Source organism: Eulemur rufifrons, chromosome 4 (assembly GCF_041146395.1).
Source record: "Eulemur rufifrons isolate Redbay chromosome 4, OSU_ERuf_1, whole genome shotgun sequence".
NCBI classification, from domain to species: Eukaryota; Metazoa; Chordata; class Mammalia; order Primates; family Lemuridae; genus Eulemur; species Eulemur rufifrons.
The window spans coordinates 21988969-22015995 of NC_090986.1; the positions used below are offsets into that span (position 1 = coordinate 21988969).

The window sequence follows — 27027 nt, forward strand, 5'->3', positions numbered from 1 at the left end:
AGCCTGGCATTACTTTGAAGTAAAAAAATGAGAGATTATGTTCAAAGGAGTCCTAATTTTGAGAAAGGATTTAGCCTAGAAAGAGCTTTGATCTTAGATGATGAATGGATGTCCATGGCTGTAGAAATGAAGAAATGGAGAGTATTTAGAAATTGAGATTTATAGTCATTTCCTACCCAAATCTTGAGGAAAGTTATCATCTTATGCTTACATTTGAGCCGCTGGAATGTAAGCATAAGGGGAATGCTTTGCACAGTGAGAATGTTTGCACGGTGAGTTCATTAATTGATGCATGCTGCAAGGGACCATTGGGGGTGTTAGGAAGGGACCATTGCGGGGTGTTAGGAAGAAGAGCCAACCCAGAGCAAAGGCCAAGGGAGTGCCCTGCCCCATGCAGTGTGGACTTTGCTGAATGGGAGCTCCTTGCCCTAAGAACTGGATATTACTTCATCACTCGGTGGCCTTGGTGTACATAATATTAATTGTTTTAATATTTTTAAGGATTGATAAGTGGGATGCATTTCTGTTCATCCTGTTGGGTAGAACCTTATTGCTTTGTTTTACCTCCTGAGCAGTTATTTTATATGGGCTCTGAACTTTAGCTTTTGGGTGATTTTACACTGATGGGTTTCTATTGTGCTGATTGATGTATAATGCAGATCCTTGAAAATAGTGTTAAAAGCCAAACAATGCACTACTGCTAGGCTTATGTTGAAGCTCCCTGTTCTATCCTTCCCACTCTCCAGTGTGGCTACACTGAGGCAAGCGTTTTCAACACTTTTAGCCACATCCCCCGCCGGCATTTACTTTCACGTTGCTAACTATGTGTTTGTACTGCTGGTATTCAATTTATGGTAGGAAAGACTTTAGATCTCTCATGCTACCATTCCATTTTCTCTATACTCTACCTTCTGGTTCAGTGATATTACTAATTTTAGCTAGATCAATATTGAGAATATATATTATTATGACAATGTAAATATTATTCACTGTTAGTCCAAAATGTGTCGTATTTATTTTTATGTACAATTTTTTAAATATATTTTATTTTATTTTTCTATTTGTTTGGTTGTCTGTGTATATATGGTTACATTTTCCTATTACTTCAATGCTCCTACTTGGTCAAATTTATCAGGTCGAATCGATGAGGTCCATTTTTTGTTTTCTTGAAGATCTGCTTTCTAAGGCCTCACATCCTCATACCATACAGCAATCAGGATGGCTTGTTCTGCCACATAACATTAGCCTTTGGCATTCCCCTTACTTTCTTTGTCTTATTTTCATTTCTCTTCTGAGTTGTATCCTAGTTCCTGGATCTCATGTCTCCTATTTCTTGATTTTTGATCTTGTAGTAGTGAACCAGATATTCTATCAGTTTCCCAAGAAGGGGGCCAGGGTGAAACATTTTTTTAAAATCAATATATCTAAAAATGTTGTAATTAACATGTAAGTTGGAAATAGAGATCTGGGCTGCAAATCATTATCATTCCAAATTTTGAAAAAATTGCTTCCAATGTTACTATTAAAGCATCCAATACCATTCTGGTCCCTGGTTCTCTGCATATTTTTTTGCTTTCTGGAAGTTTTCAGGAATTTTTATTTCCTATATTTCTGAAATTTCACCATTATGTGCCTTGGTTTCCATCATTTTCATTCATTTACCTACATGTTAAGTGGGACTTTCCAGTATGCAAAATCATGCCCTTCAGTTTGGGAAAATTTTCTTGAATTTTTCTTCAATAATTTTATCCCCTTCATTATTTTCCTTATTCTCTTTCCAGAACTCTTATTAGTTAGATGTTGAGTCTCATAGATCAGGCATTTAATTTTTAATTCTTTATTCAAATCTCTGTTTTGGTTTTTTTTTTTTTTTTAGGAGACTTCTCTTTATCTTTGTTTTTCAATCTTTTTAGTGATTTCTTTCCAGCTATTGTATAATTAACTTTTAAGGGCACTTTGTTTCTTTTTGATTGTCCTATTCTTATGACTGCATATTCTTGCAAATCCAGATCTTCTCAGATCTCTGAGGGGAGGGATTATAAGTTTTTATTCGAGTTACCTCCTATTGCCTTCATCATCTATTTCATCTGAGTTTTTTTCATTTGTGCATATGTTTGTTTAGTTGCTTGTTTGTTTTGATTTCTGCCTTTCTTTTTGGAAAGTCTCCTTGAAGTTCTGGTGCCTAGTAATCTTTAGTGTTCTTTTCATCAAGAGTGTGGTGCTGAAAATCTGAGTGTAAATTCAGAGTTTGTTAGCACGACCTAGTGAGGGTGAGCTTCACATAGCTGGATTTTCTTTATGGGAACTTCAAATGTCTATATCCACATCCACTGGTTGATTTTCTATATATGTTCAATTTTGCAAAAACTAATAATTTAATTAATAGCCTGAGGGAAACAAGACTGGCCATAGGCCAGGCAGGGGAAGCACCTGGATTATCACTGTTCAGAGGGTCCATTTTCACTTAATCTCTGTTTTCTTCCATCTGGCCTCTGCTGTGAACAGTATTCCTGAGTCTGGAGTCTAGTGTCTCAGTAGGGCTTGGAAAGAGGTAATTCCCTAGCTGAATGGAGCATAAATAGGTGGATAATTGAGGTACAATTGCTCCTGTAAAGGTATTTATACAATCTTCTTGTTCAACCTCACACCTCACACATCTTGTTGCCTTCAGTTTTTGAGTCTTTCTGTGTTGTTGACATGAAGCACAAATGGTGGAACTGTTTAGCTCTACAATTTCCAAATGCGAGGGGCTTAAGGATGCCAACGTTGGAGGTGGAGATTAGGGAACAGTATTGAATCTGAGTGATCAGCCTTAGGGGACTTGTATTGTCTTGAAGAAAGGTCTTATCCAAGCGTAGTCCTCACCTTGATTTTTTTCGACTATCCCAATTACTTGGATAAAGATAGAGAAGGTATGCTCATCATATTAATATTTACTTTGGGGAGGATGAAAGAAATATGAAAGCAGCATCTATAATGGTTTTTACCATCTAGATGAAAAAGCTGAGCCAAGATGAAATTTAACAAAGATAAAGATCAATTTGTGTTTAGGGGAAAAATACACTTGTACAAGCACACAATTGGGGCAATGTAGCAGTCAAAAAAGCTAATGTGATCTTCCGTATTATTAGTAGAAATGTAGTATATGAAACAAAAATGCTGGAAGTACTGATCTGCCCTACATACATTAGACCGCACCTACTTTAATGGTTTCAGTTGTGTATATCATACTTTACAAAAGACATCCACCACAGAGAAAGCAAAAACACTCAGGAAATCAGGGTATTGCAGGCTTAAAGTTGTAATATACAAGGAGGTGAAAGAAATGAGAATATTTATCTTTAAAAAGTATAGACTTATTTGGGGAGTATGTGGAGAGGTAGTAAGACTGGAGAACACACTATTATATCTTCAAATATTTGAGTCAAGGCCAGTGGCCAGGATCTCATTTTAAATGGCCTCGTGGAGTAGACCTGGAACCAAAGGATAAAAACTTCAGAGCAATTCTCAGGAAAGGATGTGTTCCTCTTAATTTTTGTTTTCTCACCAAATCTACCTAATCACTTGGGAGGTATATTGGATGTTTTCAAAAAATTTAATTTTGATCTAGAGAAACTTTGCAAAATTCCTTGAATTCTGACATTCTGTAATTTTGTTACCTGGACACTTAAGGGTTACATTCAAGGACTAAGATGCTTTCAGTCTCTTTGAGTTTGGTTCCAGATGCACCAGTCCTCTCAGGCACCCTTCACTGTGCGTTCCACTGCTTTGTCCGGAAGCTGGTGTGGAGTCTTCACCACTAGGTGAAGTGAGAAACCCAGGGCCCCCCATGCAGCGTGTGTGTCTTTGAGGTTTTACAAACTGGGGGAAAGGGAAGGAAGTGAGTATTTCTAAGGCATTTAATGCTTTGGCAGGAAAAAAAAATATCCAAGCTTGCTAAAAAAGAAATAAATTTGAAGTTATCCTTTCATTTTAACAGAGGTCCTGTGGACGCAAGTCTTTCTACTGAGTCACCAAGTCAGCCACAATATAACTATTTCAGCTTACTGGGAATATTGTTTCTGAGTCACAGTAATATAATGACCTGAATTTTTAATTCTCTCAGTCCCCTAGTACATACTATCTTTACTTCACAGCCACAGACTTTAATATATTAAAGACAATATTGCTTATTGAATACTACACTGTATGATAATACCACAGGTTAAAAAGTTCATTTTAATCCACGAAAGAAATGTTCAGACATCAGCTCCCTATTTCACAATGATTCTTTTTTCCCCTTGGAAAATATGCAAAAAGTAAACAATACATGACTCATTTATTAAAACTCCCATGTTTTCATTGCAAATTCCTAATCGGGCTTTGGAATTAAAACTTCTCTTCTACTATTCCCATATTCTCTGAGTCACCAAGGTTTCTAGATGTTGGCAAGAAAGCCTAGTCCTGTGTCCTCATAGTCTCACACGTGGGTAGGAAGGAATGAATGTAACTCTAGAAGTTGTGCTAGGAGTGAGTGGAACACCACTCTTAGATCCAGGCACCCTCAGGCACAGCCCTGGGCCCTGTGATTTGTAAGGTTTCTCAAGTTATAATATACAAATAGATTTCTTGGGATATTACTCAAATGCACTCTGTAATTCATTAGATCTGGAGTTGGGGCCTGAGAACTTACATTTCTAACAAATTCCCAGGTGATGCTTATGTTGCTGCTCCATGGACCATGCTTTGAGAACCACTGATTTAGTACTTCCGTTCTGTCTCTCCTTCAGACAGACCCCTTCCCACAAGATGACTAGTTCATGTGATCCAGGGTACCTGCCAACCCGGAGCCTGTGTCTTTCCTTCTAAGCCACACTCTGGGTTTCCAAGACCCCAGAATTCCCTGCCTGAACATCCACAAAATACTTCTCCCTGGACCGTGCACACCTGACCCCAGTCTGTCCTCTTAATGGAAGACCCTCTACCAGTGTGTACACACCTGGGTCTAAGGATTGACAAAAGGCCAGCCATTTGGCGATTAAGCTGTGTGGGCTGAGGTAGTTACAGAGACCTGCCCCATGCAAAGCCGCTCCTAGTAGAAGGTTCAGTCCAGGGTAGAAATAGAAATAGAAATAGACCACAGGATGGGCTGTGATCAGAGGACCCTCATTTGCCTTCTTGCTCCAGCAGGCAAATGTTGCAGTAGTCTTGCCCTTATAAAACTATCCATGTAAATGACAGGGAGCGATGTCACCCTGTTATAGCTCATCCCTGATTTTAAGACCATAGAACTACCGATGACTCTTGGATGTTTCTGTTTCATGAGAAAACATTGCATCTAAAGTGTCTTACTAAGAGTGCAGAAATGTTTTCTTCCCTCTATATAACCCTCTACATGCTTTTTCCAGATGACCACAAATGTAGGGAACAGCGTGTGTGCTTTAGGTTACTATGAGTATCAGCTGAAACACCACTTTAACTTCCTGTGTGAATCTGAGCAGGTCGGCTGACCGCTCGGGCCTCAGTTCCTTTATCTTTAAGGTGGGAATGAGAACGCCTCCCCACTCTCTGCCACCTCCTTCTTATTCCCACCCAACTTAATTCTGTTCTTTTTTTCAGGCTTTAGCTCAAATGTCATCATCTTAGATTTGACCAGGTGCCTGTACCTAATCCGGAAGTAACTTTTCATTGCACTTGGAACCGTTTGTCCTTTTGTATTTGTTTTTGTTTTGATCAATGTCTCACTAGCCCACTGCATGCAGGGAGAGCAGGGATCATCTCTTTTTAGTTTGCTGTTGTGTCCCTTCTATTTGGCACAGAGACTGGCACATGATAGGGGCTAAATCCACATTTGCCAAATGAATAAGTGAATATGTGATTTTTGTCACAATTAGAATATCCTAAATGACTGGCATATAGTAGGTACTTAGTGAGTGACACTGATTATTTTTCAGTGTAGCTTACAATATAAATAAATATTTAATTTTGTTTCCTCATACTTGTTCCATGGGGGAGAATGGGGTGAATTTGGGACAGCTACAATTTGAACTGTCCAAGGCAAGAAAAAATGTGGTGTGATAAGCTACTGGCCTGAAGAACTGGAAGCACGACACACTTTTTAAAGACTTCAGATATAAAATGCCCACAGTTTAAAATAAAGGATAATAAATACAAGAAAAAGTTTGCATTTGTCAGATTTGCTTGCCCCCACAGCCCAAACCCCAAACAGTGCATCTTCTTAAAAAGCTCGTGGTGACAGCAATTCACCACCCAAGTGTTCGCACCCAGTGTCACTGGCCTCACCCTTCCTCTTCACTACTTGGGGATTATTTTAACCGCCCCTTTAATATCAGCCAGCCCAAATATTCTCTTGTCAAATATTTCTGGGGCCCCGTACTTGAAGAAAGAAACGATTTTCTCAAATCTGTGAACAGGACACTTTTTTTTTTTTAATGTCAAAATAAACCATCTGCTTGTACAACTGTTTCTAATTACTTCCCTGCCTAGACTCTCCACCGAGGGGTTTGGCACCAGCACCCCGCCCAGAGCAGTGCCGCTGCCCAAATCCTCGCAGGCAGCTCATCAACGCAATCGCAACTCCGGGTGGAGTCCGGGACCTGCAAGCCTGGGTGTCCGTGGGTCCGTCTGCCCGGCCATCTGCTGGTGGCACCTCTCCTTCCTGCCCCTCCTGCGGTGAGCCCCACCTTGCAGAAGTGCAGCTCGCCCTGCGCAGCCCGGGAGCTCAGCATGCGTCCCCCAGGCTTCAGGAACTTCTTGCTGCTGGCGTCCTCCCTCCTCTTCGCTGGGCTGTCAGCTGTTCCTCAAAGCTTCTCGCCGCCGTCTCTGAGGTAAGTTTGGTTTGTTATTCTTCAAGACAGACCTGTCCTGCTTATGTGGCAGGGCTCAAGCTTGCAGGATGGCTGTCCTAAGCCAAGAGGAGTTACTATGCTGGACATGGGATAAACTGTTTTCAACCTGTTCCTTTTCCTTTCCTTATATCTACACTGCGCATTGCCCCATCTCTGTCCTTTTGCTTTTCCTTTGGCAAAATACAGTCATTGAATAAAAATATATCCTCCTCTGCAAATGCATGTCAGGAGGGATTTCTGCCAAGAGTTAAAAGCAGTCCTATATGTACCTGCATGCTCTCTTAGCTTATAAGGCAACATTATTTTGGTTTCCTAACAGCATCAACATGTATTACATTTGGTATTACATTCTGAAAAAGACTTTGAAGTGCATCGCAGTAGCTTAACTAAACTTTTTAAAAGTTGAGTTTGCAAAGACTGCCTAATTCAAATTTAAAAAAACGGTATGCCCTACTCTATCATAATATGTATAACTCTTTCTATATATTCATGTCTTCTTTTTCATAAAATAACTGCCCCCTGGCCATCAGATAGCAAGCGGACATTTTTAAAAAGAGAACTGAAAAGAAAAGGCAGCCAAGTATCATACTTTGGATTAATGTGTTTTTAATTTAAATGTGAATATAAGATTCAGGGACAAACTGCCAACGGGCAGGGGCATGGATCACCTCTGCTCACCTGGAAGAAGGGGCTATGCTCAGGTGGGCAGATCATCCTTAGACCTTTTGGGTCACGGTCATTTCTCAGGTGGGTGGTACCAGTTTGCCTGGAGAAACACAGCCCTTCCAGGGTACGCGTAACCCCCACAGAAATGTAGGCCTCAGGCTCCCCTCTATTGGGAGGAAGGTTCTCCATTCGGAGGGGTCTCTTGGCAGGAAGCCTGGGCTCAGAGCAGGGGGCAGTGTCTGAGTCTGACCGAGGCCTGGACCTGGCATTTGTCCCCCCGCAGGAGCTGGTCGGGCGCCGCCTGCAGGCTGTCCCGGGCCGAGTCGGAGCGCCGGTGCCGCGCGCCAGGGCAGCCGCCAGGGGGCGCTCTGTGCCACGGCCGGGGTCGGTGCGACTGCGGCGTGTGCATCTGCCACGTGACCGAGCCGGGCACATACTTCGGGCCCCTGTGCGAGTGCCACGAGTGGGTGTGCGAGACCTACGACGGGAGCACCTGTGCAGGTAAGGGGGCGGCGCTGTCTCCTTCCTTGTGAGGTCAGCACTCCCCTCCTGGGAACTCTACCACTTCACAGAGGAGTGAAGGGTGGGACATGCCTTCCTTCAGATAAACACCAAGTAAGTTATTACCATGGTGGAGGTCGTACTTTCTGCTGGTCGATTCTGAAATCATTTATTACAATACTTTTCTCCCCTCTAGGGTGCGAACGTAAATGGAAATCATATTTGTAAGTTTCATTCACTTAATTCTAGGTCTCACTTGCCTCTATTTAAGTTCCTTATTACAAGCGAAATTCCTCAACGTCCTCACAAATGGAGTTATTTTGCTGGGCTCTCCTACCCCTGTCAAGAATGTTAATCATAACATTTGCAGAACATAGCCTGTATTTTGTTTATACCTAGGAAACACAGGGGGGTATTATTTTCCTGGATTCCAGTGGGGCAGGTTGTGTCTTTGAACACTGATTTGCTCTCTCATAACTTAGGATATCGTTCACAGGCAGGGGTGCATATTACAAAACTGTTAACAAGGAAAAAAAAATAAACATGCACGTATTTACTTAGAAGCGATTGCTCTTGTATTGCTTTAGCTGCTTGGATTTTTAGCTGCAGGGAAACTTGGTATTTTGTAAGGGTGGAGTGAAAAACACATTCATTTCTCTTGTACATTTTTAAGGAATTATTCAAGTTCTGATATTGGAAAGGGTCGAGAAATTACTTGGTGGGAACACCCTTAACCTCTTTACCTGTTTCCTATAGATGGTGTCATTTACTTAAGGCCAAGAACCTCAATTAGTTTCTTGTGAATGACACAGGAACTCCATTAGTGAAAGCACAACACAATGCATTTCAGCCAGGGTTTGGCAAATTTGTAGGGAAAAAATAGCAACTTATTTTGCCCTCAATGTAGCAAAGATTAATAAGACACCCAACACTAACACAGAGAGATCCAGAATGGGTTTATAGCAGAATGTGTTTTCTTGGCACCTGGACCCAGGAGTGCATAGTGAGAATACTTAATATGCAGGCTGTTTGGCAGTGGAGATAACAGTCATAGAAGTAATTCAGAGGGGCACAGGTGCATCTATATGGTTTGTTTACCATATAGACCCCCCCTGTGAGGGCTGCGTCTCAAACCTTTAAAAATGTTGAATGCCACAACTTGTTATTTAACTTCATCAATCTCACAAGCTGCAGTATTATTAAGGGTAGCCCCCTTGGAATGAAAGTTAAGTATTGTCTCATATTTCATTCCAAATTCAACTGTTACCTGGATTCTCTGGCTTTTATTGCCTCTGGCAAGGCCTCTCCGATATCATTAGTTTTGAATAAATTTTCCAGGGCTTTTTCTATTATTGTTTCATTAAAAAAGTGAGAAATGAGATGCAGCCTTTACCTGGTGAAACTAGTTATGAGTGCCATCGGATAAATTCCCCTATTGAAGAAGCTGAGCTGGTGCCTTTCTGTAAAACTGTGCAGAGGGAATGCTACGGTATATAGCACTCTGGTGTTCCTCCCATAGAAAGTGGTTTGTTTTTACTCATAACAGCTTAGCCACTACATTCTTTCCTTCCTGATATAAAATGCAGTACTGAGTCAAGCATGGTTTTGTTTGGTTATGTGTGCATTTCAACAGAAGGAGAAACACTGTTCTTTATTATTGCAAGGCTGAATGAAATAATTGTTTTCATTTTCCATTCTCACCTTGCTGACTGATGACCATCGGGCCGACTTTGCAGACCTCAGGCAGAATCTGTCCTTGCGCATGCTTTGCTGGGCCCATGAGGGGATCCTTACACGTGGCACATGGGGCTGTCTCGCAGGCTTGCTGGCTGGTCCTGTACTTCAAATTTAGCTTCTCAATTTTATTTTCAAGAGAGAGTTCCAATTTTGTGACTAGTAAGATGGAAACAGAGGGTTTTCTATTTTTATGTGCACCTGGGCCTCTAACTCTATGATAAGCCCTTGTAGGTCCTTTCCAGAAATAAGGTAACTTCTGGAGACCTCTCTAACATCCATGAAGAAAGCAAAATTCTGCTCTGGTAGTCTATCATAGATTGATTAAGGATTCTAGGGGGAAATTTCCAGAATTCAAATCCAAGTTCCATACCTTAGCACCTGTGTGAACTTGGGCAGTTACTTAAACATCCTGAGTGTTGATTTCCTCATCTGTAAAATGGGAATAATAGCAGTAACTACCTTACAGAATTGTTGTGAGGTTTAACATACAGAAAACAGAATAGTGTGTGACACAAAGTAAGTGCTTAGTCAGTGTATATTAATATGTGTATGTGTAAATAACAATATTTTTGCAGTGATGCACAAAAGATGGACTAGTATGGATGGAAGGATGAATGGAGAGATGGATGTGTGGATTAATGACAGGTAGATGGATAGAAGACAGCCTGGCCTTGTGTTTACATTGGGCATTTGATGCAGGGATAGCGATTTAGTTTTCTTCATGTTGTCTTAGCCTGTTATTGATTCAAGGCCCCAAAAGTCAAGCAAGGATAACTATTTTGGCCCAGCCTCAGAGCAGCTGTATTAGGTACACTATGCCCTTTTCAAATTAAGTCCATTGGGATTCTTCTACCGTGAATCATAGGAAACATACTTATTTAAGTTTGAGCTGGTTGAAAGTGGTTAGGTCCACTTTTGGTGTCCACTTGTTCATGGTATATGAATCTTTGTCATACCTCTATAACAAAAGGGTCTGGCCCAACAATTGTTCCTGTGGATGTGAAAGTCTATTAAGTGGTAAACTAATTTAGGTGAAATGTGTCTTTAAGAACAGCAGCTTGTTTGATTTCATGAAAACAAACTTGTCCGTCACAGTATTTCAGATGGCCACAGGTATAAAGCTGGGTGCACACAATTACTGACCATAGTGATATGCATGTATATATTTCATTTTTTGGCCTATTTTTTAATGAACATGGTTCATTTGCTCATAACTTCTGCTTATAACCATGTGACTGTCATTAGTATACCTGAGTGTTTATGCTTGCAAAAATATGCATGTTATCATTGCCTATTTTATTTTATAAAGTGGTCTACAGAAAAAAAAAAAACAAAAAAAAAAAACTTTCAGTTGATATTTCCAAGGAATCTCTGGGTAACTCCATGGACAACTGTGATTACACTTAAATAAAATGTTGGTTTCTTAAAAATCTTTTAAAATCACTTTTGAAATATGCCACTTTAAAGAGTTTCAGTTTCAGTACCTGGGAAGCGAATAGAATTCAATGTAGCACACACGTATGAAGGGCTGCATAATCACTGGGCTCTGTGCTGTTGAAGGGGATAGAAAGATGAGAAATATGTGGCAGCTTACCATCGAGTAGGGAGGCTGAGAGAAGTCCTAAATATCTGTAATGCAATGCAGGATGCAGTTTCTACAAATTTCTATGAGGGTTTCACTGAAGTAGGGGTTACATGCTGTGGTTGAAAGTTCTTGAGAAAGAGGCAGAATGTGATGTAAGTCTTTAAGTGTAGGAAGGTTTTTAATCCCAAAGGTGGACTGTTCAAATTCTGAGTGAAGAAAAACTTAAGTAAAGGTATAGAGGCAGAAAAACATGCAGGTGTGTTTGGGGAATAGTGAGGGGTACAAATTTGGCTTGACTGGATCTTAGGGCTGTGGGGAGAGTAGTAAAAGATATGTTGAGAGTTAATAGCTGTTGGAGAGTTTTGAACCTGAATGCAAAGTTTGTGTTCCATTAAACAGCATACGGGAACTCTGAGTGTTTTGAATATGGAAGTGATGGTTAGTGCTCTGATTCATAAAAAGAAATACAGTCGTCTCTCATACCCATGGGGGACTGGCTAGGGGACCTTCACCTCCTCGCAGATACCAAAATCTGCGGATGCTCAAGTCCCTGATGTAAAATGACATAATATTTGTATATATAACCTACGTACATCCTCCTATATACTTTAAATCATCTCTAGAGCACGTATAATACCTAATACAATGTAAATGCTATGTGAACAGTTATAATGTATTGCTTTTAATTTGCATTATTTTATATTGTTGTATTGTTATTTTTTTCTGAATATTTTCAATCCACACTTGGTTGAACCCACAGATGCAGAGGGTCGACCAGATGGTGCCTGAGGGCGTGGCAGGTTATAGTGGACTTGATGGGGAGGAACTCAGTTTAGATGCTATTTTAATTATAGTCCAGGAGAGAGATAATAAGGGAAGAATTATGATGAATTTTGAAGACTATTTTAAAGTAGAATCAATATTATTTAGTACTCAAGGATGAGTAAGATGATCAATTAAAACTGATACTGAGTTTATAAGTCTGAAAGACAGGGAGTGTGATAGAACTGATGGAATAAAGAAGTCAGGAGAAAGAACTGAATACCATAATCAATGACTTAAAGTTCTTATTGTAGAACAAATAATTTTATCTGGAATTGCTGGAAAGTGAAAAATTATGCTAGCAGAAGGAGATTCTGGACTTCATTGGCCAAAAGATCTGGGGCTAGATGGAAATCTAGTCTGAATTGTTAACTTGGGTTGACTTGCTTATATTGTTAACCTTTAGCCAGCTGTTTGATTTCTTTGCCATTTAGTGTCTTTTTCTGGGACAACATCCTTATGGATTTGAAGCACCGTATATCCTACATGATATAGCAAATAACATATATTTATGTATAAATATATTTAATATGCATATAATTTATACATTTATCAGACTATAACACATTTTTATCAACTTTGGTTTATACACATAAACACAAACATAGCCAGGTGTGGTGCTGCGCACCTGTAGTCCCAGCTACTCAGGAGGCTGAGGCAGCAGGATCGCGTGAACCCAGGAATTCGAGGCTGCCGTGAGCTATGATCACACCACCTCACTTCAGCATGGAAGACGGAGCGAGACCTTGTCTCTTAAAATATATATATGTATAAACACAACACTATAAAACTAAAATACATTGAAACATCTGTAATATATAAATATTAGTAATTTTCTTGCAGATATTTCTGACTTTTACATTGTTAAGTAAATAGTATGAGAATTTTATGTAATTATTCATGAGAACTAGACTTTCTGGCTCTTTCTAGTCTGTCTGAGGACTGTTTGACCTGCTTTTCCTTCACAATTGCATCTTTCTTAGACTGTTGAATAATTTCCTTCCAAGCCTATATGTGGAATCACTCTTTAGGTTTTGTTTCTCGGTTGTTTTCTGTTTTCCAGCTTCTCTTCCTTCTTTCAACCCTTATCCTGTCTTACTTCCCCACTCCTCACCTCTGTCTAGTCCCCTGGGATTTATCACTCCCTGCTTTTTAAAAATATCCCCCCTATGACCTTGAGTCAATGGTACCACACATGTAAGAACATTATCTGCTCCTTAACCGCCTTCACCTATGAATGAATTTATTGAACAGACTGACTCTGGATTCCACGTTGCCTCCTCTGATGTGCTTTCATCATAGTCTTAACATCTCATGTAGTTTTAGAGAACATATTCAGGAGTTCTCCATTAGTAGCTACCCACTTCATGTAAGCCACTTTTTTTTGGAGGGGGGTGGGGTTCTACTCTTTTACATTCATACATTTTGGATAAATGCATCTTCCTATACCCCAAGTAACACCTAAAAGTTAAAGGTTTTCGTTCTTAAAGAAAGTGCCAGACGTACACACCATTTTCTCTCTGTATTTGGGTATTGCTCTATAGTTCTACTATAGAGACTGGCATACCTTGGCCTTGGATCAGGTCATTCCAGCACCTTGATAACCTGGAAGAGCATATTTATAATAATATGGTGTTTAGATCAAATAGTATAAATATGACAAGTTCAGCGGTTATTTTTTATGTAAAAATTTCCCGGAAAGAAAAGGGAACATATGGGAACAAATTTATTTGTGTTACAGGTTTTAAATTTGCAAAGCATAAGCCTCCTCCATGGGGTTCTCAAAAGTCTTCCATATATTTTGAGACATGATGCTAAAACTGATATTCCAAGTCTCTTGCTATCATAACACCTCCCCCCCCGCCCCCCCGAAAGCTGCTCAGCTCTACGGGCCTCAGACACAGTATGTTAAATCTGTCCTTGTGACCTATGATTGGCCTTGAGGTGGGTGACTAATAGGAGCAGAGAGTCTGGTATGATCCTTTGTGTGGAGAATTCCCTGTCTACGGAGTTATAAACTAAAACCAGACATTTTCCTAAGTTCCATATCCTGCCCATGTATTAGTTTTCTGTCGCTGATATAACAAATTATCACAAACCTTGTGGCTTGAGCAACACAAATACCTTTTCTTAATAGTTCTGTACGTCTTACAGTTCCTTGACATGGAACTACCAGGGCTAAGGAGTTCATAGGCTCTGTTCTTTTCTAGAGGCTCTGGTAGAGGATCTGTTTCCTGATTCTTTGGTGTTGAGATAATTTAGTTCCATGTGGTTGTAGGACTGAGGTTCCCCCTTTCCTCACTGGCTGATAGCTGGAGTGTCTCTCTGATCTCCTAGAAGCCTCTCCAGGGCCCTTACAGGTACCCTCCCTCCCCATCTCCGAGCCAGCAGCAGGGTGTCAGATCTCTCTCATGCTGCCATCTCTCTGAGCTCCTTCTGTTGTTGCATAGCTTCTCACCACAGCCTGGAATGGTGCCCCACTTTTCAGGACTCATTGGACCTACCCAGATAATCCAGAGAATTTTACCATCTCAAGATCCATAACCTTAATCATATCAGCAAAGTCTCTTTTTCCATGCAAAGTGTGGACACCTGTCAGGGCCTGTATTTGTCACAGCATAATCACACTCCTGTAAAGTGCAGGGAATTCTATGTGTGAACAGCACGGGAGAGAGGTTCCTACTCCACTAACTCTTGGCTATGCTTATGTTCCATCCAGGACGGAAGTGTTGAGTCTTTTCCTTCTTTTCAGAGGCTATCTACATGATCTAATTCCTCTGGCCCAGCCTTTCCCACACCATTCCTGATAAGGAACACCAGGTAATGAAGAGAGACGTACAGCCTAAGAGTTCCCTGGGTTCCATATCTGACATCACATGCCGATGGTGGAGCTATGGGCAAGTTACTTCAAATGGTTACAACTTCCGTTTCCTTGTCTGCAAAAAGAGGACAATAATGGTACCAAATGTGCATAATGGCAGTGCCAAAAACACAGGAGTGAATAGTAAGCATTGGAGTTGTTATGCTTACTTAGATTGGATGCCCCTCGCCTACCCTAGCTTAATTCCTAGTCCTGAGATATTTATTCCCCAAAGAGCAATTTTCCTTCCACGCTATATCTTCCTCTGGGACTGAATGTGTGTTTCACATTTCCTCCTTTGATGATCAGTGAGTCTTTGGAACTGCCTTACTTCAGACAACATGTCTGCTTCTTAGTGCCAAGGGCTGTGTACACTTTCAGCCCTGGCCAGCGTGAAGGGACTAAGAACTCCCCACATCCTGCTCCAACTCTGTGGATATCTACATTTCTGACCTTTGTTTCTGTCTTTGTCACAGAACTTGTCCTTTGTGTTCCCGTTTCTGAAATCGTCATCCTGATTTATACCATAATATTTGGTTAGATGGAGTGTTCCAGAGCCCTACCCTCAAAACTGTGTAATTCATTTGTCTTTGAATTTAGAACTTTCATTCTTTTTCTCTACTGAAAACCTTCAGATATCTGCAAATTTCCAGGGCTTACATTCTTGGTGCCTTTCTGCTTCTGATTCTAACCACCACTGAGATGTCTGTACTTCCAGACTATTCCTTTATCTCCTTCAGAGTGTTGATACTGAGTAGATTGATCCCAGAAACTGCTTCTTCAATTATAAAAATGCAAGAGGCAACACAATACAAAACCAAACGAAAATAACTCTCACAGAGTGTTCAAGTATGTATTAAACATTACCGAATGTTCTGGAGACATTGAGGTCAGGATTGTTTAATCACAGGCATGTAAACAACTGCAGATTGAATCGTAGTCATTCTAGTTCTTAAAACTCTCAATATTCTGTCATGTGCTTGAGCCATTCCCTCTTTCTCCACTTTAAACTCCTCTTTCTTGTCACATTTCTTTGCTTTTATTTCATGGGCAAATTCGATTCATTTTTTGCAAGGAGTTTAGTTATTATTTCTGTCATGTCTTGCTCATCCATCGTCTTTGAAGTCTTGACTTCTACCTCAAGTGTTGGTGCCCTCAGGAATTAAGGACACACACATATATATATATATGTGTATATATATATTTTAAATCTTGCTGCATAATGCATATGTATTCATAAATAACAAGGTCTGAGGAGGTTCTCTTTATACATATATATTCTGATTGCCTATACAAGCATAAATTATGTATAAAAACATATTACCTATATATGTATGCATACATATTTGCTACCTTAATTTTATATACATATACCATATATCCATAAATATAAATATGTGCATAAACATACCCATATATATGTGTGTGTGAGTGTAAATGTTATACACAGAGACTCACATGCATAGCCCATCTTGTGGTAGACTGCTGCCTGCAGAGGAGAGGCAAGTCCACATTCAGATCTCTGTAATGCTGACCCTCCTGATTTATAAGGCTCCTTGGGACTGTTACCACGTTGTAAATCTGGTACACATTGATATCTCATTGGGGAAAACCTCAGTGAATATCATGAAGACAATGAGATATTATTTGGGTGACTCCTCATTTGATTGTCTTTTTTCGCTGTTTGGTCAATTAAATGTTTTTAGGCTGTGGAAATCATGTTTGAATTACAATTAAGATTTGCTAATGGGTCCTCTTATTGTAATACTAAAACTATGTGAAGACAGAAAAGAGAAAATAGCTTCTTTTCTTGTTTTTTATAAGTAATAGTGCTACTCTTGTCACTAATATATTTTTATGCCACATGCATTTTGTGGAGAATTTGGTTACTCCGCAAGACCGCTTGTTGCATGCTAAATCCTTGAGTCTATGGTTGGAGGCAAAAATCACTCAGGATTTTCTTACAGCTACCCTCTGGGAGACATAGTCTTAGAAATAAAAAAACTAATCATCAATTTTCTGTATCTTTCAGGCAATAGTTTCCTCTTGTGTTGTCTTGCTTCTAATAATAATTCTACTTTGTGTTACAGAATTTTATTCTTTGCTAAATTCCTCTGAATCTTCTAGTCACACTTCAGCAAGAAGAAAAAAGGAAATAAAATAATGGCATACATAAGCTTTAGATCTATCTGGATTTAGGATCCTCTAACTTAAGAAGCAGTTTGCATTAATAGAAAGATAACTGGATTAGGAGACAGGAGAAATAGGCCCTATTATATACTTTGCCACTTACCTACTATGTGATCTTGGCAGATAACAAAAATGTCCACCTAATCCTATAGTTATCCATTTATATTTGGTATAATGCTTATTCTTCTTACTTTTTCAAAGGGAAGGTGTGAGTTTGAAGAATGCTACAATGAGTAATTGGCACTTTGGGCTCGGTAAATACTTGTTCAGTGGATAAATGAGATTCAAATCACTATTGTGTCTATGGTGTGCATATTTATGTAAAGGTGTCTGAACAGGTTCATAATGAAGGATGGTGGTAACAGTGAAGAGGGCAGGGGAGGAAGACACTCATCATTGTCAGAGCAGAAATAGTGATGCCTCGGGCAAACAGTTGCCAAGCAAACCTAGAATGTGAAAACATGGAGTTGGAAAGGCTAAGAAAACTTGGACGAGATGACATTCTTTAACCATCCAAGAAAACCATGGTCAACTTTAACTTATCCTTTCATTTACTTTCATATCCTGCTAATGTTGCTAAAGTTCTTATTTAATTTTCTATGGAATCCAGTTCTATTGCTCATGCCCTAGTTCAGCCTCTGTTTCCCTTGACTAGGAACAGCAGTTAAGTTCTCATCACACTTCAGGCTGTCTTTCCTGCTGTCTACCCTGCATATCACCACTTGGTAAATCAACATGAATGATATTTTGTCAAGTGTCAATGCTTTTGCAAATTCCCTTCAAAGATTACTCTGACCATTTATTTTGGCTGCTTGTTCTGTAGCCCTTCTTAGATTTATTTTGTGAATATATATTGAGGCCATGTGCTATGGGTATCAAATCTTAACTTTGGCTTCAAACCTACTTGTCCATTAAGACCTTCTAGAATGTGGTTCCCCTTTTTAATGGCATGCCCACCATATTTTCCATTTCTCACCATACATGCTCCCTCCTCTCTGGTCAGATCTTCACAACACTGTCACTTAATATAGTCTGCACCACACAAGTTATCACTCTGTTCCAGGTGTTTCTTGTGTTCACAAATATATTGGATGCTCTTTGAATGCTGGTACAATGTTACATGTTTTTCTGGAAATGTTTAAAGTATTTAGCACAGTGTTGAATAAATAGTACAAAATTCTCTTTATTGGAGTTATTTTTTCATGTGGACTTGAATTACTGTCTAATGTCCTTTTATGTCACCTGAAAGACTCCCTTTAGTACTTATCATGGGGCAGGTATCTTAGTCCATTCAGGCTGCTATAAAAAATACCTTAGACTGAGTAGTTTAGAAACAACACAAATTTATTGCTCATGGTTCTGGAGGCTGGGAAGTCCAAGATCAAGGCACCAACAGATTCAATGTCTGGTGAGGGCTGCTCTCTGCTTCAAAGGTGGTGCCTTCTCACTACATCCTCATGTGAGGAAGGGGCACATGGGCCTCTTCAAGCCTCTTTTATAAGGGCACTAATCCTATGCATGAGGGTGGATCCCTCATTCCCTAATCACCTCCTAAAGACCCCATGCCTCTTAATACTATCACACTAGGGATAGTTTTCAACAAATGGTCCAACCGACATTCAGACCATCGCAGCTGGTTTACTAGCTGATCTTGGTAAAAGGAAACGCCAAATCACTGCAACTGAGAGATCTGAAACCTTTGTCATTTGGAAAATTTAGCTTCCAGGCCTGGTCTGGGATTCAAGGGCAAGAGTCACATGTAAGAAAGTGGAGAAGTCTAGTACTGCTAGGACTGAAAGAAACAGAAATTTACTGGGGCATTTCTAGGCTTCTGCGCATATAAATTCTGATACTATTTTCCATTAACTCTTAAATTGATAAAGATAGAGAGCTGCAAGAAGGTTGCAAATCTCATTTTCTTTGGAAAAAGAGTGCTTTGTCTTTCCAAGAATCACATTTCCTGGCAAATGAGAAACTAAATTTTGTAATAGAACTCATTCTCCTGTCTACTCTAAATCATCTTACTTAAGGCTCAGTAGAGGAATGACGGCTTTATAAAGGGAAAAGAAAAATAAGACTTTTATAAGGGTGCTGACTGGCGTGACCTTGTACCATTGCAGTCTTAGCTTATAACATAAAACAAGTTCCTATGCCAAGAGCCCTGTCATTGTAATTGTTTGCATATAGTCACTTGTTCAAACACTAGATTATCCCTAGTGAATACTTACCCACTCTAGTTTCCTGTTCTGTTATTTTATCTGGAAACTTCCTAGGGAAAGGCAGTCCAAAACAGTTTTTTTTTTTTTTTTTTTTTTTTTTTTTTTTTGGTTTTGTTCTTTAAAGAGGTCAGTGAGTTTTGGTATTGCTTCAAAACTTCTCTTAGGGCAAGGCATTAACTGTAAATTTGTGACTTAATCAGTAGAGTAGAGTAAGGAGCCAAAATCAGAAAATGAAAACATGGTAAATGTATTTCCTAATTGATCATTACTGCTCTTTCAAAGCTATGATTTTCTGCTGTGCAAAATACTTAGACAAAACTAGTTATTTTTCTAAACAAATGACTTGGCCATTTAAGCCTTCCCATCTCCAAAATACAAAAGACAAGTTATAGGCAATTTTATTTCTTTCATGGTCAACACCATTAGTTATATAAGCCCCAGTAGCCGTCTTGACATGAAAATAATTCATCTGTTTCAAGAAAGGAAACATTTTATTTGTTAACTATGTAGTGGATAGACTTCTCTTCAGTTGCCTACTTGGGTGGATTTGAGCCTTGAAATTAATGCTGCATTAATAATACAAAAGAATAATGAGAAAATATCTACTTATATTTAAGTATGCTTTCCTGGAAAATATTTTTATATGTAGAAATTCATTCAATATTTATAATTTTTAAGAGATAGCCAAAATAATTTTTTCCAACTATCGTACTAAGTAACCCTAGGAAGAAATTTGCTCCCCACCCACCAAATCAATAGGAGGCTTTTCTTCAAGCATAAAATTAAGGTTGTCCTGAAACCACATATTTAGGGAAAATATTTTCATAAATTTTAGAGTACGGAAATGAGAACATAATTTTCAGAAACCTCATTTTTTACATTAAAAAATATAACTTCTGTTTATTTTTCTTAGGAAAGCAGATTTTGATTCTCATTTCTATGTTATGTCAGAGTGTGCACATAAAAGCTCAAATGCTGGGAAGGTACTGGGCATAAGAATCTCTTATGTATTTAATGTCAAAAGAAGTTGAGGTGACAGAAGTCACTGGGAAAAAATTACTTGTCATACCAAGAAAGAGCATTTTCTCAACTGTAATTGAAGTTCTTACAGAGATTGCATTTAGCATCAACTATTATCCAAATAATCAGGATCCTCTTGAGTAAGCAATTGAAGAAACTCCTCCATAACCTATAATTTTCCTTGTCTTTAGAAGTGAAAGAAAAGGTAGGTAGGAGAGTTGAATCTACATATTTGTTATTTTCATGGACATTATGTTATTTTGTGTATTATATATTTTGACTATGAGTAAGTCACATTAGAAAGTTTCTTTTGTTCTTACAAAATTAAAGTATTTCTAAAATGAACTCCAGAAATTCAGATGCATGAAATTCTTAACATGTGTGTAGCCTTTCTGGTATCAAAGCAATGTGAACCAATAGCAATGCAGAGGGAGGGAAGTAAGATGTCTATAGAAAATGAACAATTTCGATTGGATTATCATGATGGTTTACTTTGCACCTTGGAGATGAATATGTAGACCTTTAGGTCATGATATGAAGGCCAATGGAGACATCCTGCCTGCCCAAGATTTCTGAAATTCTACTCTTTCTGTATTTCAAATATCCCTGTTGATAGCCTGATGGCGAATTTTAAGACTTATGAGTGACAATGCACTGATATGTAATTAATATAGTCTTTATGGAATTTAGTAATCTTTCCCTTGGGAAAACTAGGTGGGCTGGTTTGAGTAGGTTGGAAACGCAGAGGCAGACAACTCTGGAAAATGCTTGGAAACTGGAATTAAAAAACAAGAGCCATTTGTTCTTTCTCCATCATTGTTGCTTACTGTGTGATCTTACGCAAGTCACTTAACTTCTCTGAGCCTCAGTTAGGTTAAATTCAGCAAGAATTTATTAAGCATTTCCAAAAGGATGTCTTATTATCAGACCTAACCCCATAGCTGGGAGACTTGAACCATCAGAATGCAGCAGGAGCTGAAGCCAGTGACCGCAGGTTCAGTAAAGGGCTGGAAAGATTTTGCTTTCCTGTAGTTGGCCACTAAGGAGAAAAATCCTGTCACCTGCACCTTGAAAGCTCTACTTTCCTTGAGGATTTTAAGAACTCTGACTTCCATAGGTAATTATTTAATGAGTACCCAGTGCCTACAATGTATTGTAATATAGGCATTACTATTTATAGACTTGGTGTTTTTCTTTAATCCCCCAACTTTCTGCACACAATCTGTTAAAGTACAATAAAATAATAATATTTGTGTGCATCTCAGAATTTACCCCCTGGATGTGTAGTTATCAAAAACCATGATAGTCTCTCCTGCCCTCCATAAGGAAGAATCAACTAGGCAACCTAGTAAGTTTGAAAAACAACTAATGAATGATGGGTGGAGATATTTGGAAGAGAATAGCAATAGTCTAGAAAACAAATTCCTTTTCTAAAAGGGCAACATTCTATGGGGTGTGCCTAAAAAAATCTACTTAATTACAGTAATATATCCCATAAGCTTATTATGAACTTGAAATAAGGTAATGGTAGTACAAGTAACATTTATTTGGGTTTTGCTATATGCTTCTTGTGTGGTGTGAAGTTTTCACAATAAATCTATGGTAGGGTGAGTCACTTTGCCATTCTAAAGATAAAGGCATGAGATTGAGAAAGATTAAATTAAATGTTTATCACATGTTGTCCAACACCATAACTGTGCACACTATTATTAAGCTGCACCATGTAGCACAGTGCCACCAGCTAACAGATGCCCAAAAAATATTAAATCCTTTTTCTGCAGCTTTGAATTACAATATGCAGTATTAATGCCCAATAATTAAATGTCATTTTCATAAGTGAAAGTGTGAGAATCAGAATAGTGAGGAGATTGAAAGAGAAGGACTGCCTGGGTTCGAAAGTTGACTCTATACGTTATGAGCTGTGTGACTTGGGGAACTTCCTTGTGCCTCTGTTTCCTCATCTCACAGTGTTATTGTGAGTAGAAGGACTCAGAAAAATCCCTGTAAGTGCTCAACAGCAGCTAGTCTTACTATTGTTATCAATATTATTATCAGGCTATTCCCATATTACTCCAATTATATACTCCCCAAGAGCAGGAATGCTATCTTATTTTCTATAACATTCTCTCTTATGACTTTATTGTTAGTGCTGCAAGAATGCTGTGTTATAGACCACCCCCAAAGTCAGTGGCTTATAAAAAAACAAAACAAATATTTATTTTCCATTCTTGGGTGTTGCGGTTGAGCTACAGCTCAGCTGAGCAAGGCTGGATTCCAGGCTGCACATTATTCTTATGCATTTCAGGGTGTGTTTCCATCATGGCGGATCACAGGAGCACTAGAGAGTGAGAGGAAATATTAATATTTGAGGTGTCTTACAGGTTTGACTCAGACCCAGTAACCTGAACTTTATATCCACATATCACTGGGCAAAAGGAGTCACAGGGCCAAGCCAGATGCCTGTGCTCTGCATGGTGGCGTGGCAGGAGGATGTGAAGTGCCGACAGCAATAATCTCATCAGCCGTAGGATTTAGGGCAGATATTCAAATAGTGAAGTTAGTTGATTGGTGACTAACTGATATTTACATTTAATTTGGAAATAAATATTTCATTTTTATTTTAAGTGTAACCATATTCATTACATAGTAAATTATATTGGCATCTAAAGTATTTTCATGAAGGGGCAAGAACAATTTTTTAAAAAGCAAAAATACATCCAGAATCTAATACATGAGGGAATTCATATCAATCTCATAAAAATTAGTTCACTAAGTAAAGATATAATGTCCTATGAGCAAAGGACACGGCACTTAAATACACCCAATCTGTCATTTTATGGCACCTTCTTAGTAAAACGCATGTTCCAAATCCCATAAAGCATAGCAGTTAGATGAAAACCAAACTATTGATACAGGTCACAAGATGGGTTCAAAAGTTGTCTGTTTTCATATGCACAGTCAGCAAGCCATTTATCTATTATTTGTTAAATTACTCTAATTTTCACACTTTTCCTACCTTAAAAGAGTATTTTTTATAGCATAATGTGTTGTGTTCTTTGAAAAAGCTATGTTTAGAATTTCTTGAGAACTTCATAAAAGCATTGGAATCAGTCAACATATTATTCTTCTTCTTCAGATTTCCATCTTTTGAGTTTTAAACAATAGAATTCAAGTTAAGAAGAAAAGAAAACAGACATAAACCATTTTACATTGTGTTAGTTGTCACATAACCACTGGGTGGTCAGTCAACTTGTAAACTAACTGACATCGCAATTATGTAGTCCATTAATTTAATATAGAATATGGTTATGGTTTCTTTTTTCTAATGAGGAACTGTGTGTCCTTTAAGAACTACTTTTTTTATTTTTTTTTTCAGCTCATTATGGAGGTACAAAGGTTCAGCTTATATATATTGCCCATGGCTCCCCATCCCCCCGAGTCTGAGCTTCAAGTGTGTCCATTCCCTAGACAGTGCACATCGCACTCATCATGTAGGTATGCACCCCTCCCTTCCCCCACCCCATCCCCCCAGTCAGAACTTCAAACGTGTCCATTCCCCAGGCAGTGTGCATCACACTTAACAAGTAGGTATACACCCATCCCTTCCACCCAGCCCCAACCTCTGTCCGATACCCAATTGGTGTTATTCCCAAATGTGCACTCAGGGAAACCAGTTTGCTGGTGAGTACATGTGGTGCTTATTTTTCCATTCTTGGGATACTTCACTTAATAGAATGGGTTCCAGCTCTCTCCAGGAGAACCAAAGAGATGCCATATCGCCATTATTTCTAATAGCTGAGTAATATTCCATGGTATACATATATCACATTTTGCTAATCCATCAAAAAGTCCCAAAACAATACATGTTGGTGTGGATGTGGAGAGACAGGTACACTCATACACTGCTGGTGGGACTGTAAACTAGTGCAACCCCTGTGGAAAGCAATGTGGAGATACCTTAAACAGATTCAAGTAGACCTACCATTCGATCCAGCAATCCCATTATTGGGCATCTACCCAGAAGAACAAAAGTCATTCTATAAAAAAGACACCTGCACCCGAATGTTTATAGCAGCACAATTCACAATCGCAAAGATGTGGAAACAACCCAAATGCCCATCAATTTAAGAACTACTTTTTACATAAAGTTTGATTGATTTTGAAATTTAAAATAAAGTTTGATTGGAAATTCATATGTTTATAAATATTTTTGACAAAAATATGATTGATTATTAGAAAGGTTAATCTTATACAATAGATATATTTTTAAGAGTTGAAGCTCTAAAAATTGACTGCTTTCTCATATGCAGAGGCAAAGATTTATATATAGGTATAAGAGATATATTTTTATTATATGCATGTAATTATTTGTTCAATCAACAGCTATTTATTAAGCAACTGCTATGGATAAGACCCTGCACTGTAGCTGTAGAGGTTATAAAGATTAAAACATATGATTTTTGTCCTTGAGAAACTTAGTAGTTGGTTTATGATATAGCATAATGCAGTATTTTTTTTTTTTTTTTTTTGAGACAGAGTCCCATTTTGTCGCCCAGGCTAGAGTGCTGTGGCATCAGCCTAGCTCATAGCCACCTCAAACTCCTGGGCTAAGGCAATCCTTCTGCCTCAGCCTCCCGAGTAGCTGGGACTACAGGCATGTGCCGCCACACTTGGCTAATTATTTTTTTCTATTTTTAGTTGCCTGGCTAATTTCTTTCTGTTTTTAAGTAGAGACAGGGTCTCGCTCTTACTGAGGCTGGTCTCAAACACTGACCTCAAGTGGTCCTCCTGCTTTGGCCTCCCAGAGTGCTAGGATTACAGGCGTGAGGCACCACACCTGGCCCATAATGCAGTATTAAAGAGGTACAAAGTACACATGGGGGGTTGGTAGCTACTTAGAAGATGAACATGATATTCACTAGTAGTGGATATGGGAAGAAGGACATTCTAGCTAGCCAGGGAGAGAAAATAAATAATATTTTAAGGTAGGACATCATGGATACTAGTCTTGCTTGTTTGGGTCAATGAGTTCTTTCAAGGGCATTGTCAGAGAGAAGCCTGCAGAGAGATGGGAGGAGGAGCAGCTCATAGGGGGTCTTTCAATACCAAAAAAAAAAAAAAGGCTGGACAGCCCTTGGAAGGCAGTGTGAGCAGAGAATTGGCTTTTCTAAATAGAAATTTCTGGGACATTGCTCTTGGGATAAATGGAAAAAGAAAAGCCTTCAAATGGAGACAACAATGAGAAAGCTATTTTAAAAGCCAAGGGTGAAAACTAATAATATTTTGAATTTTATTGGTGGCCATAGGAAGAAAAGGGAAAGAAAGGTGCTAGGCACATTGTGAGATCATGGAATTGACAGGAATTAAAGACCAGGTTGGGGAGGCGGAGAAAAGCCTGTGATTTGCTAAATGTAAACTGTTATGGTCATCCTGATTTTCAAATATTGCATGTTCTGCATCCCTTCCCCTCCATCCCCATCCCAGAGACACCTGGGTTTCTTCATGATTCAAAATTAAAGGGTTGAATCCTTGAATATCTGGAGACCCCCTGCTCTGGTGCTAAATACTGACACCTTTTCCACATTCCTGGTTAAATTTTTTGCTTTTGTTTTTTATTTACATATTTATTATCTTTCTTTCTCTGTACACTCCCAAGTAACATGCAGGCTTCTCTTTTTTTTTTTGAGCTGTATATACTTTTTTCCCCCTTTTATTATTAGTTGATACATAATAATTGTACATAATCATGGGATACAGAGTGATATTTCGATATGAGTATGCAATGTCTAATGATCAACTCAGGATAATTAGCATATCCATCACCTCAAACATTTATCATACCTGGAAGAGTGGAGGTAGATATGTTGGAGCCAGAAATGGGAAACTGAGAAGGAAATACTTTTGAGGGCAAAGGGGTGAGGGGCAATTTGTTCATGAAACAGCAGTCTGAAGGTACAAAATGGTGGCCAAACAATATATCACTTACCAAAGACTGCCAGTTTATTACATAATGAGCATGTATTAGTAGCTGAGAAGACTTTAAAAATTATTAACTCTTGAGTACAATACTTTTTTTTTAAAAAATACTGTATCCAGGTATCTTCCTAGTTATTTAAATTAGTATTTTTATTTATGGGTGTCTAGGACACTTTGACCCTTTAGATGTAGGTTAACCATTTCTCATTAGGGTTGATAAAGATGAATGATAAGTGAAATTATAGATTGCATGTTAAAAAGAAAAACACTAGTTGTAACTTTTGGTTATAGTGTTCTACTCAAAGTAAAATAAGATTTATCTACCTTTTTAATTACATTCATGTAAAAATAGCTTCAATTGAAATTTCTCAATAATAAAATTCCTCAAGAAAAACATCAGAAACCTATTTTCTTTTATAAGGAAAATAAATCTAAATATTGGTTTTTTATGTGCCTATAATATTTGATTACCAGATATGATGAAATTTAATTATAGCATAGTATTAAGTGGGACAGAAAGCCCTAAATATTTAATATAATATGAAGTTTATGTTATTCTGTGTAATAATTTCCTTCATATAGTTTTTAATATACAAGCACCTA

The 27027-nt window shown here is 38.6% G+C and overlaps 1 protein-coding gene across 2 annotated transcripts in view; it reads left to right on the forward strand.

Moving 5' to 3' along the window:
• Positions 1 to 6565: 6565 nt before the first annotated feature.
• The window catches only part of ITGBL1 (integrin subunit beta like 1), a 255787-nt gene continuing 235325 nt past the window's right edge, over positions 6566 to 27027 (forward strand). For both annotated transcript variants that reach the window (XM_069467071.1, XM_069467072.1), the window contains exons 1-2: positions 6566 to 6827; positions 7798 to 8015. In XM_069467071.1, the coding sequence (XP_069323172.1) occupies positions 6727 to 6827; positions 7798 to 8015 (319 nt within the window). In that variant the 5' untranslated portion in view covers positions 6566 to 6726. The remainder of the gene's footprint in view (positions 6828 to 7797; positions 8016 to 27027) is intronic.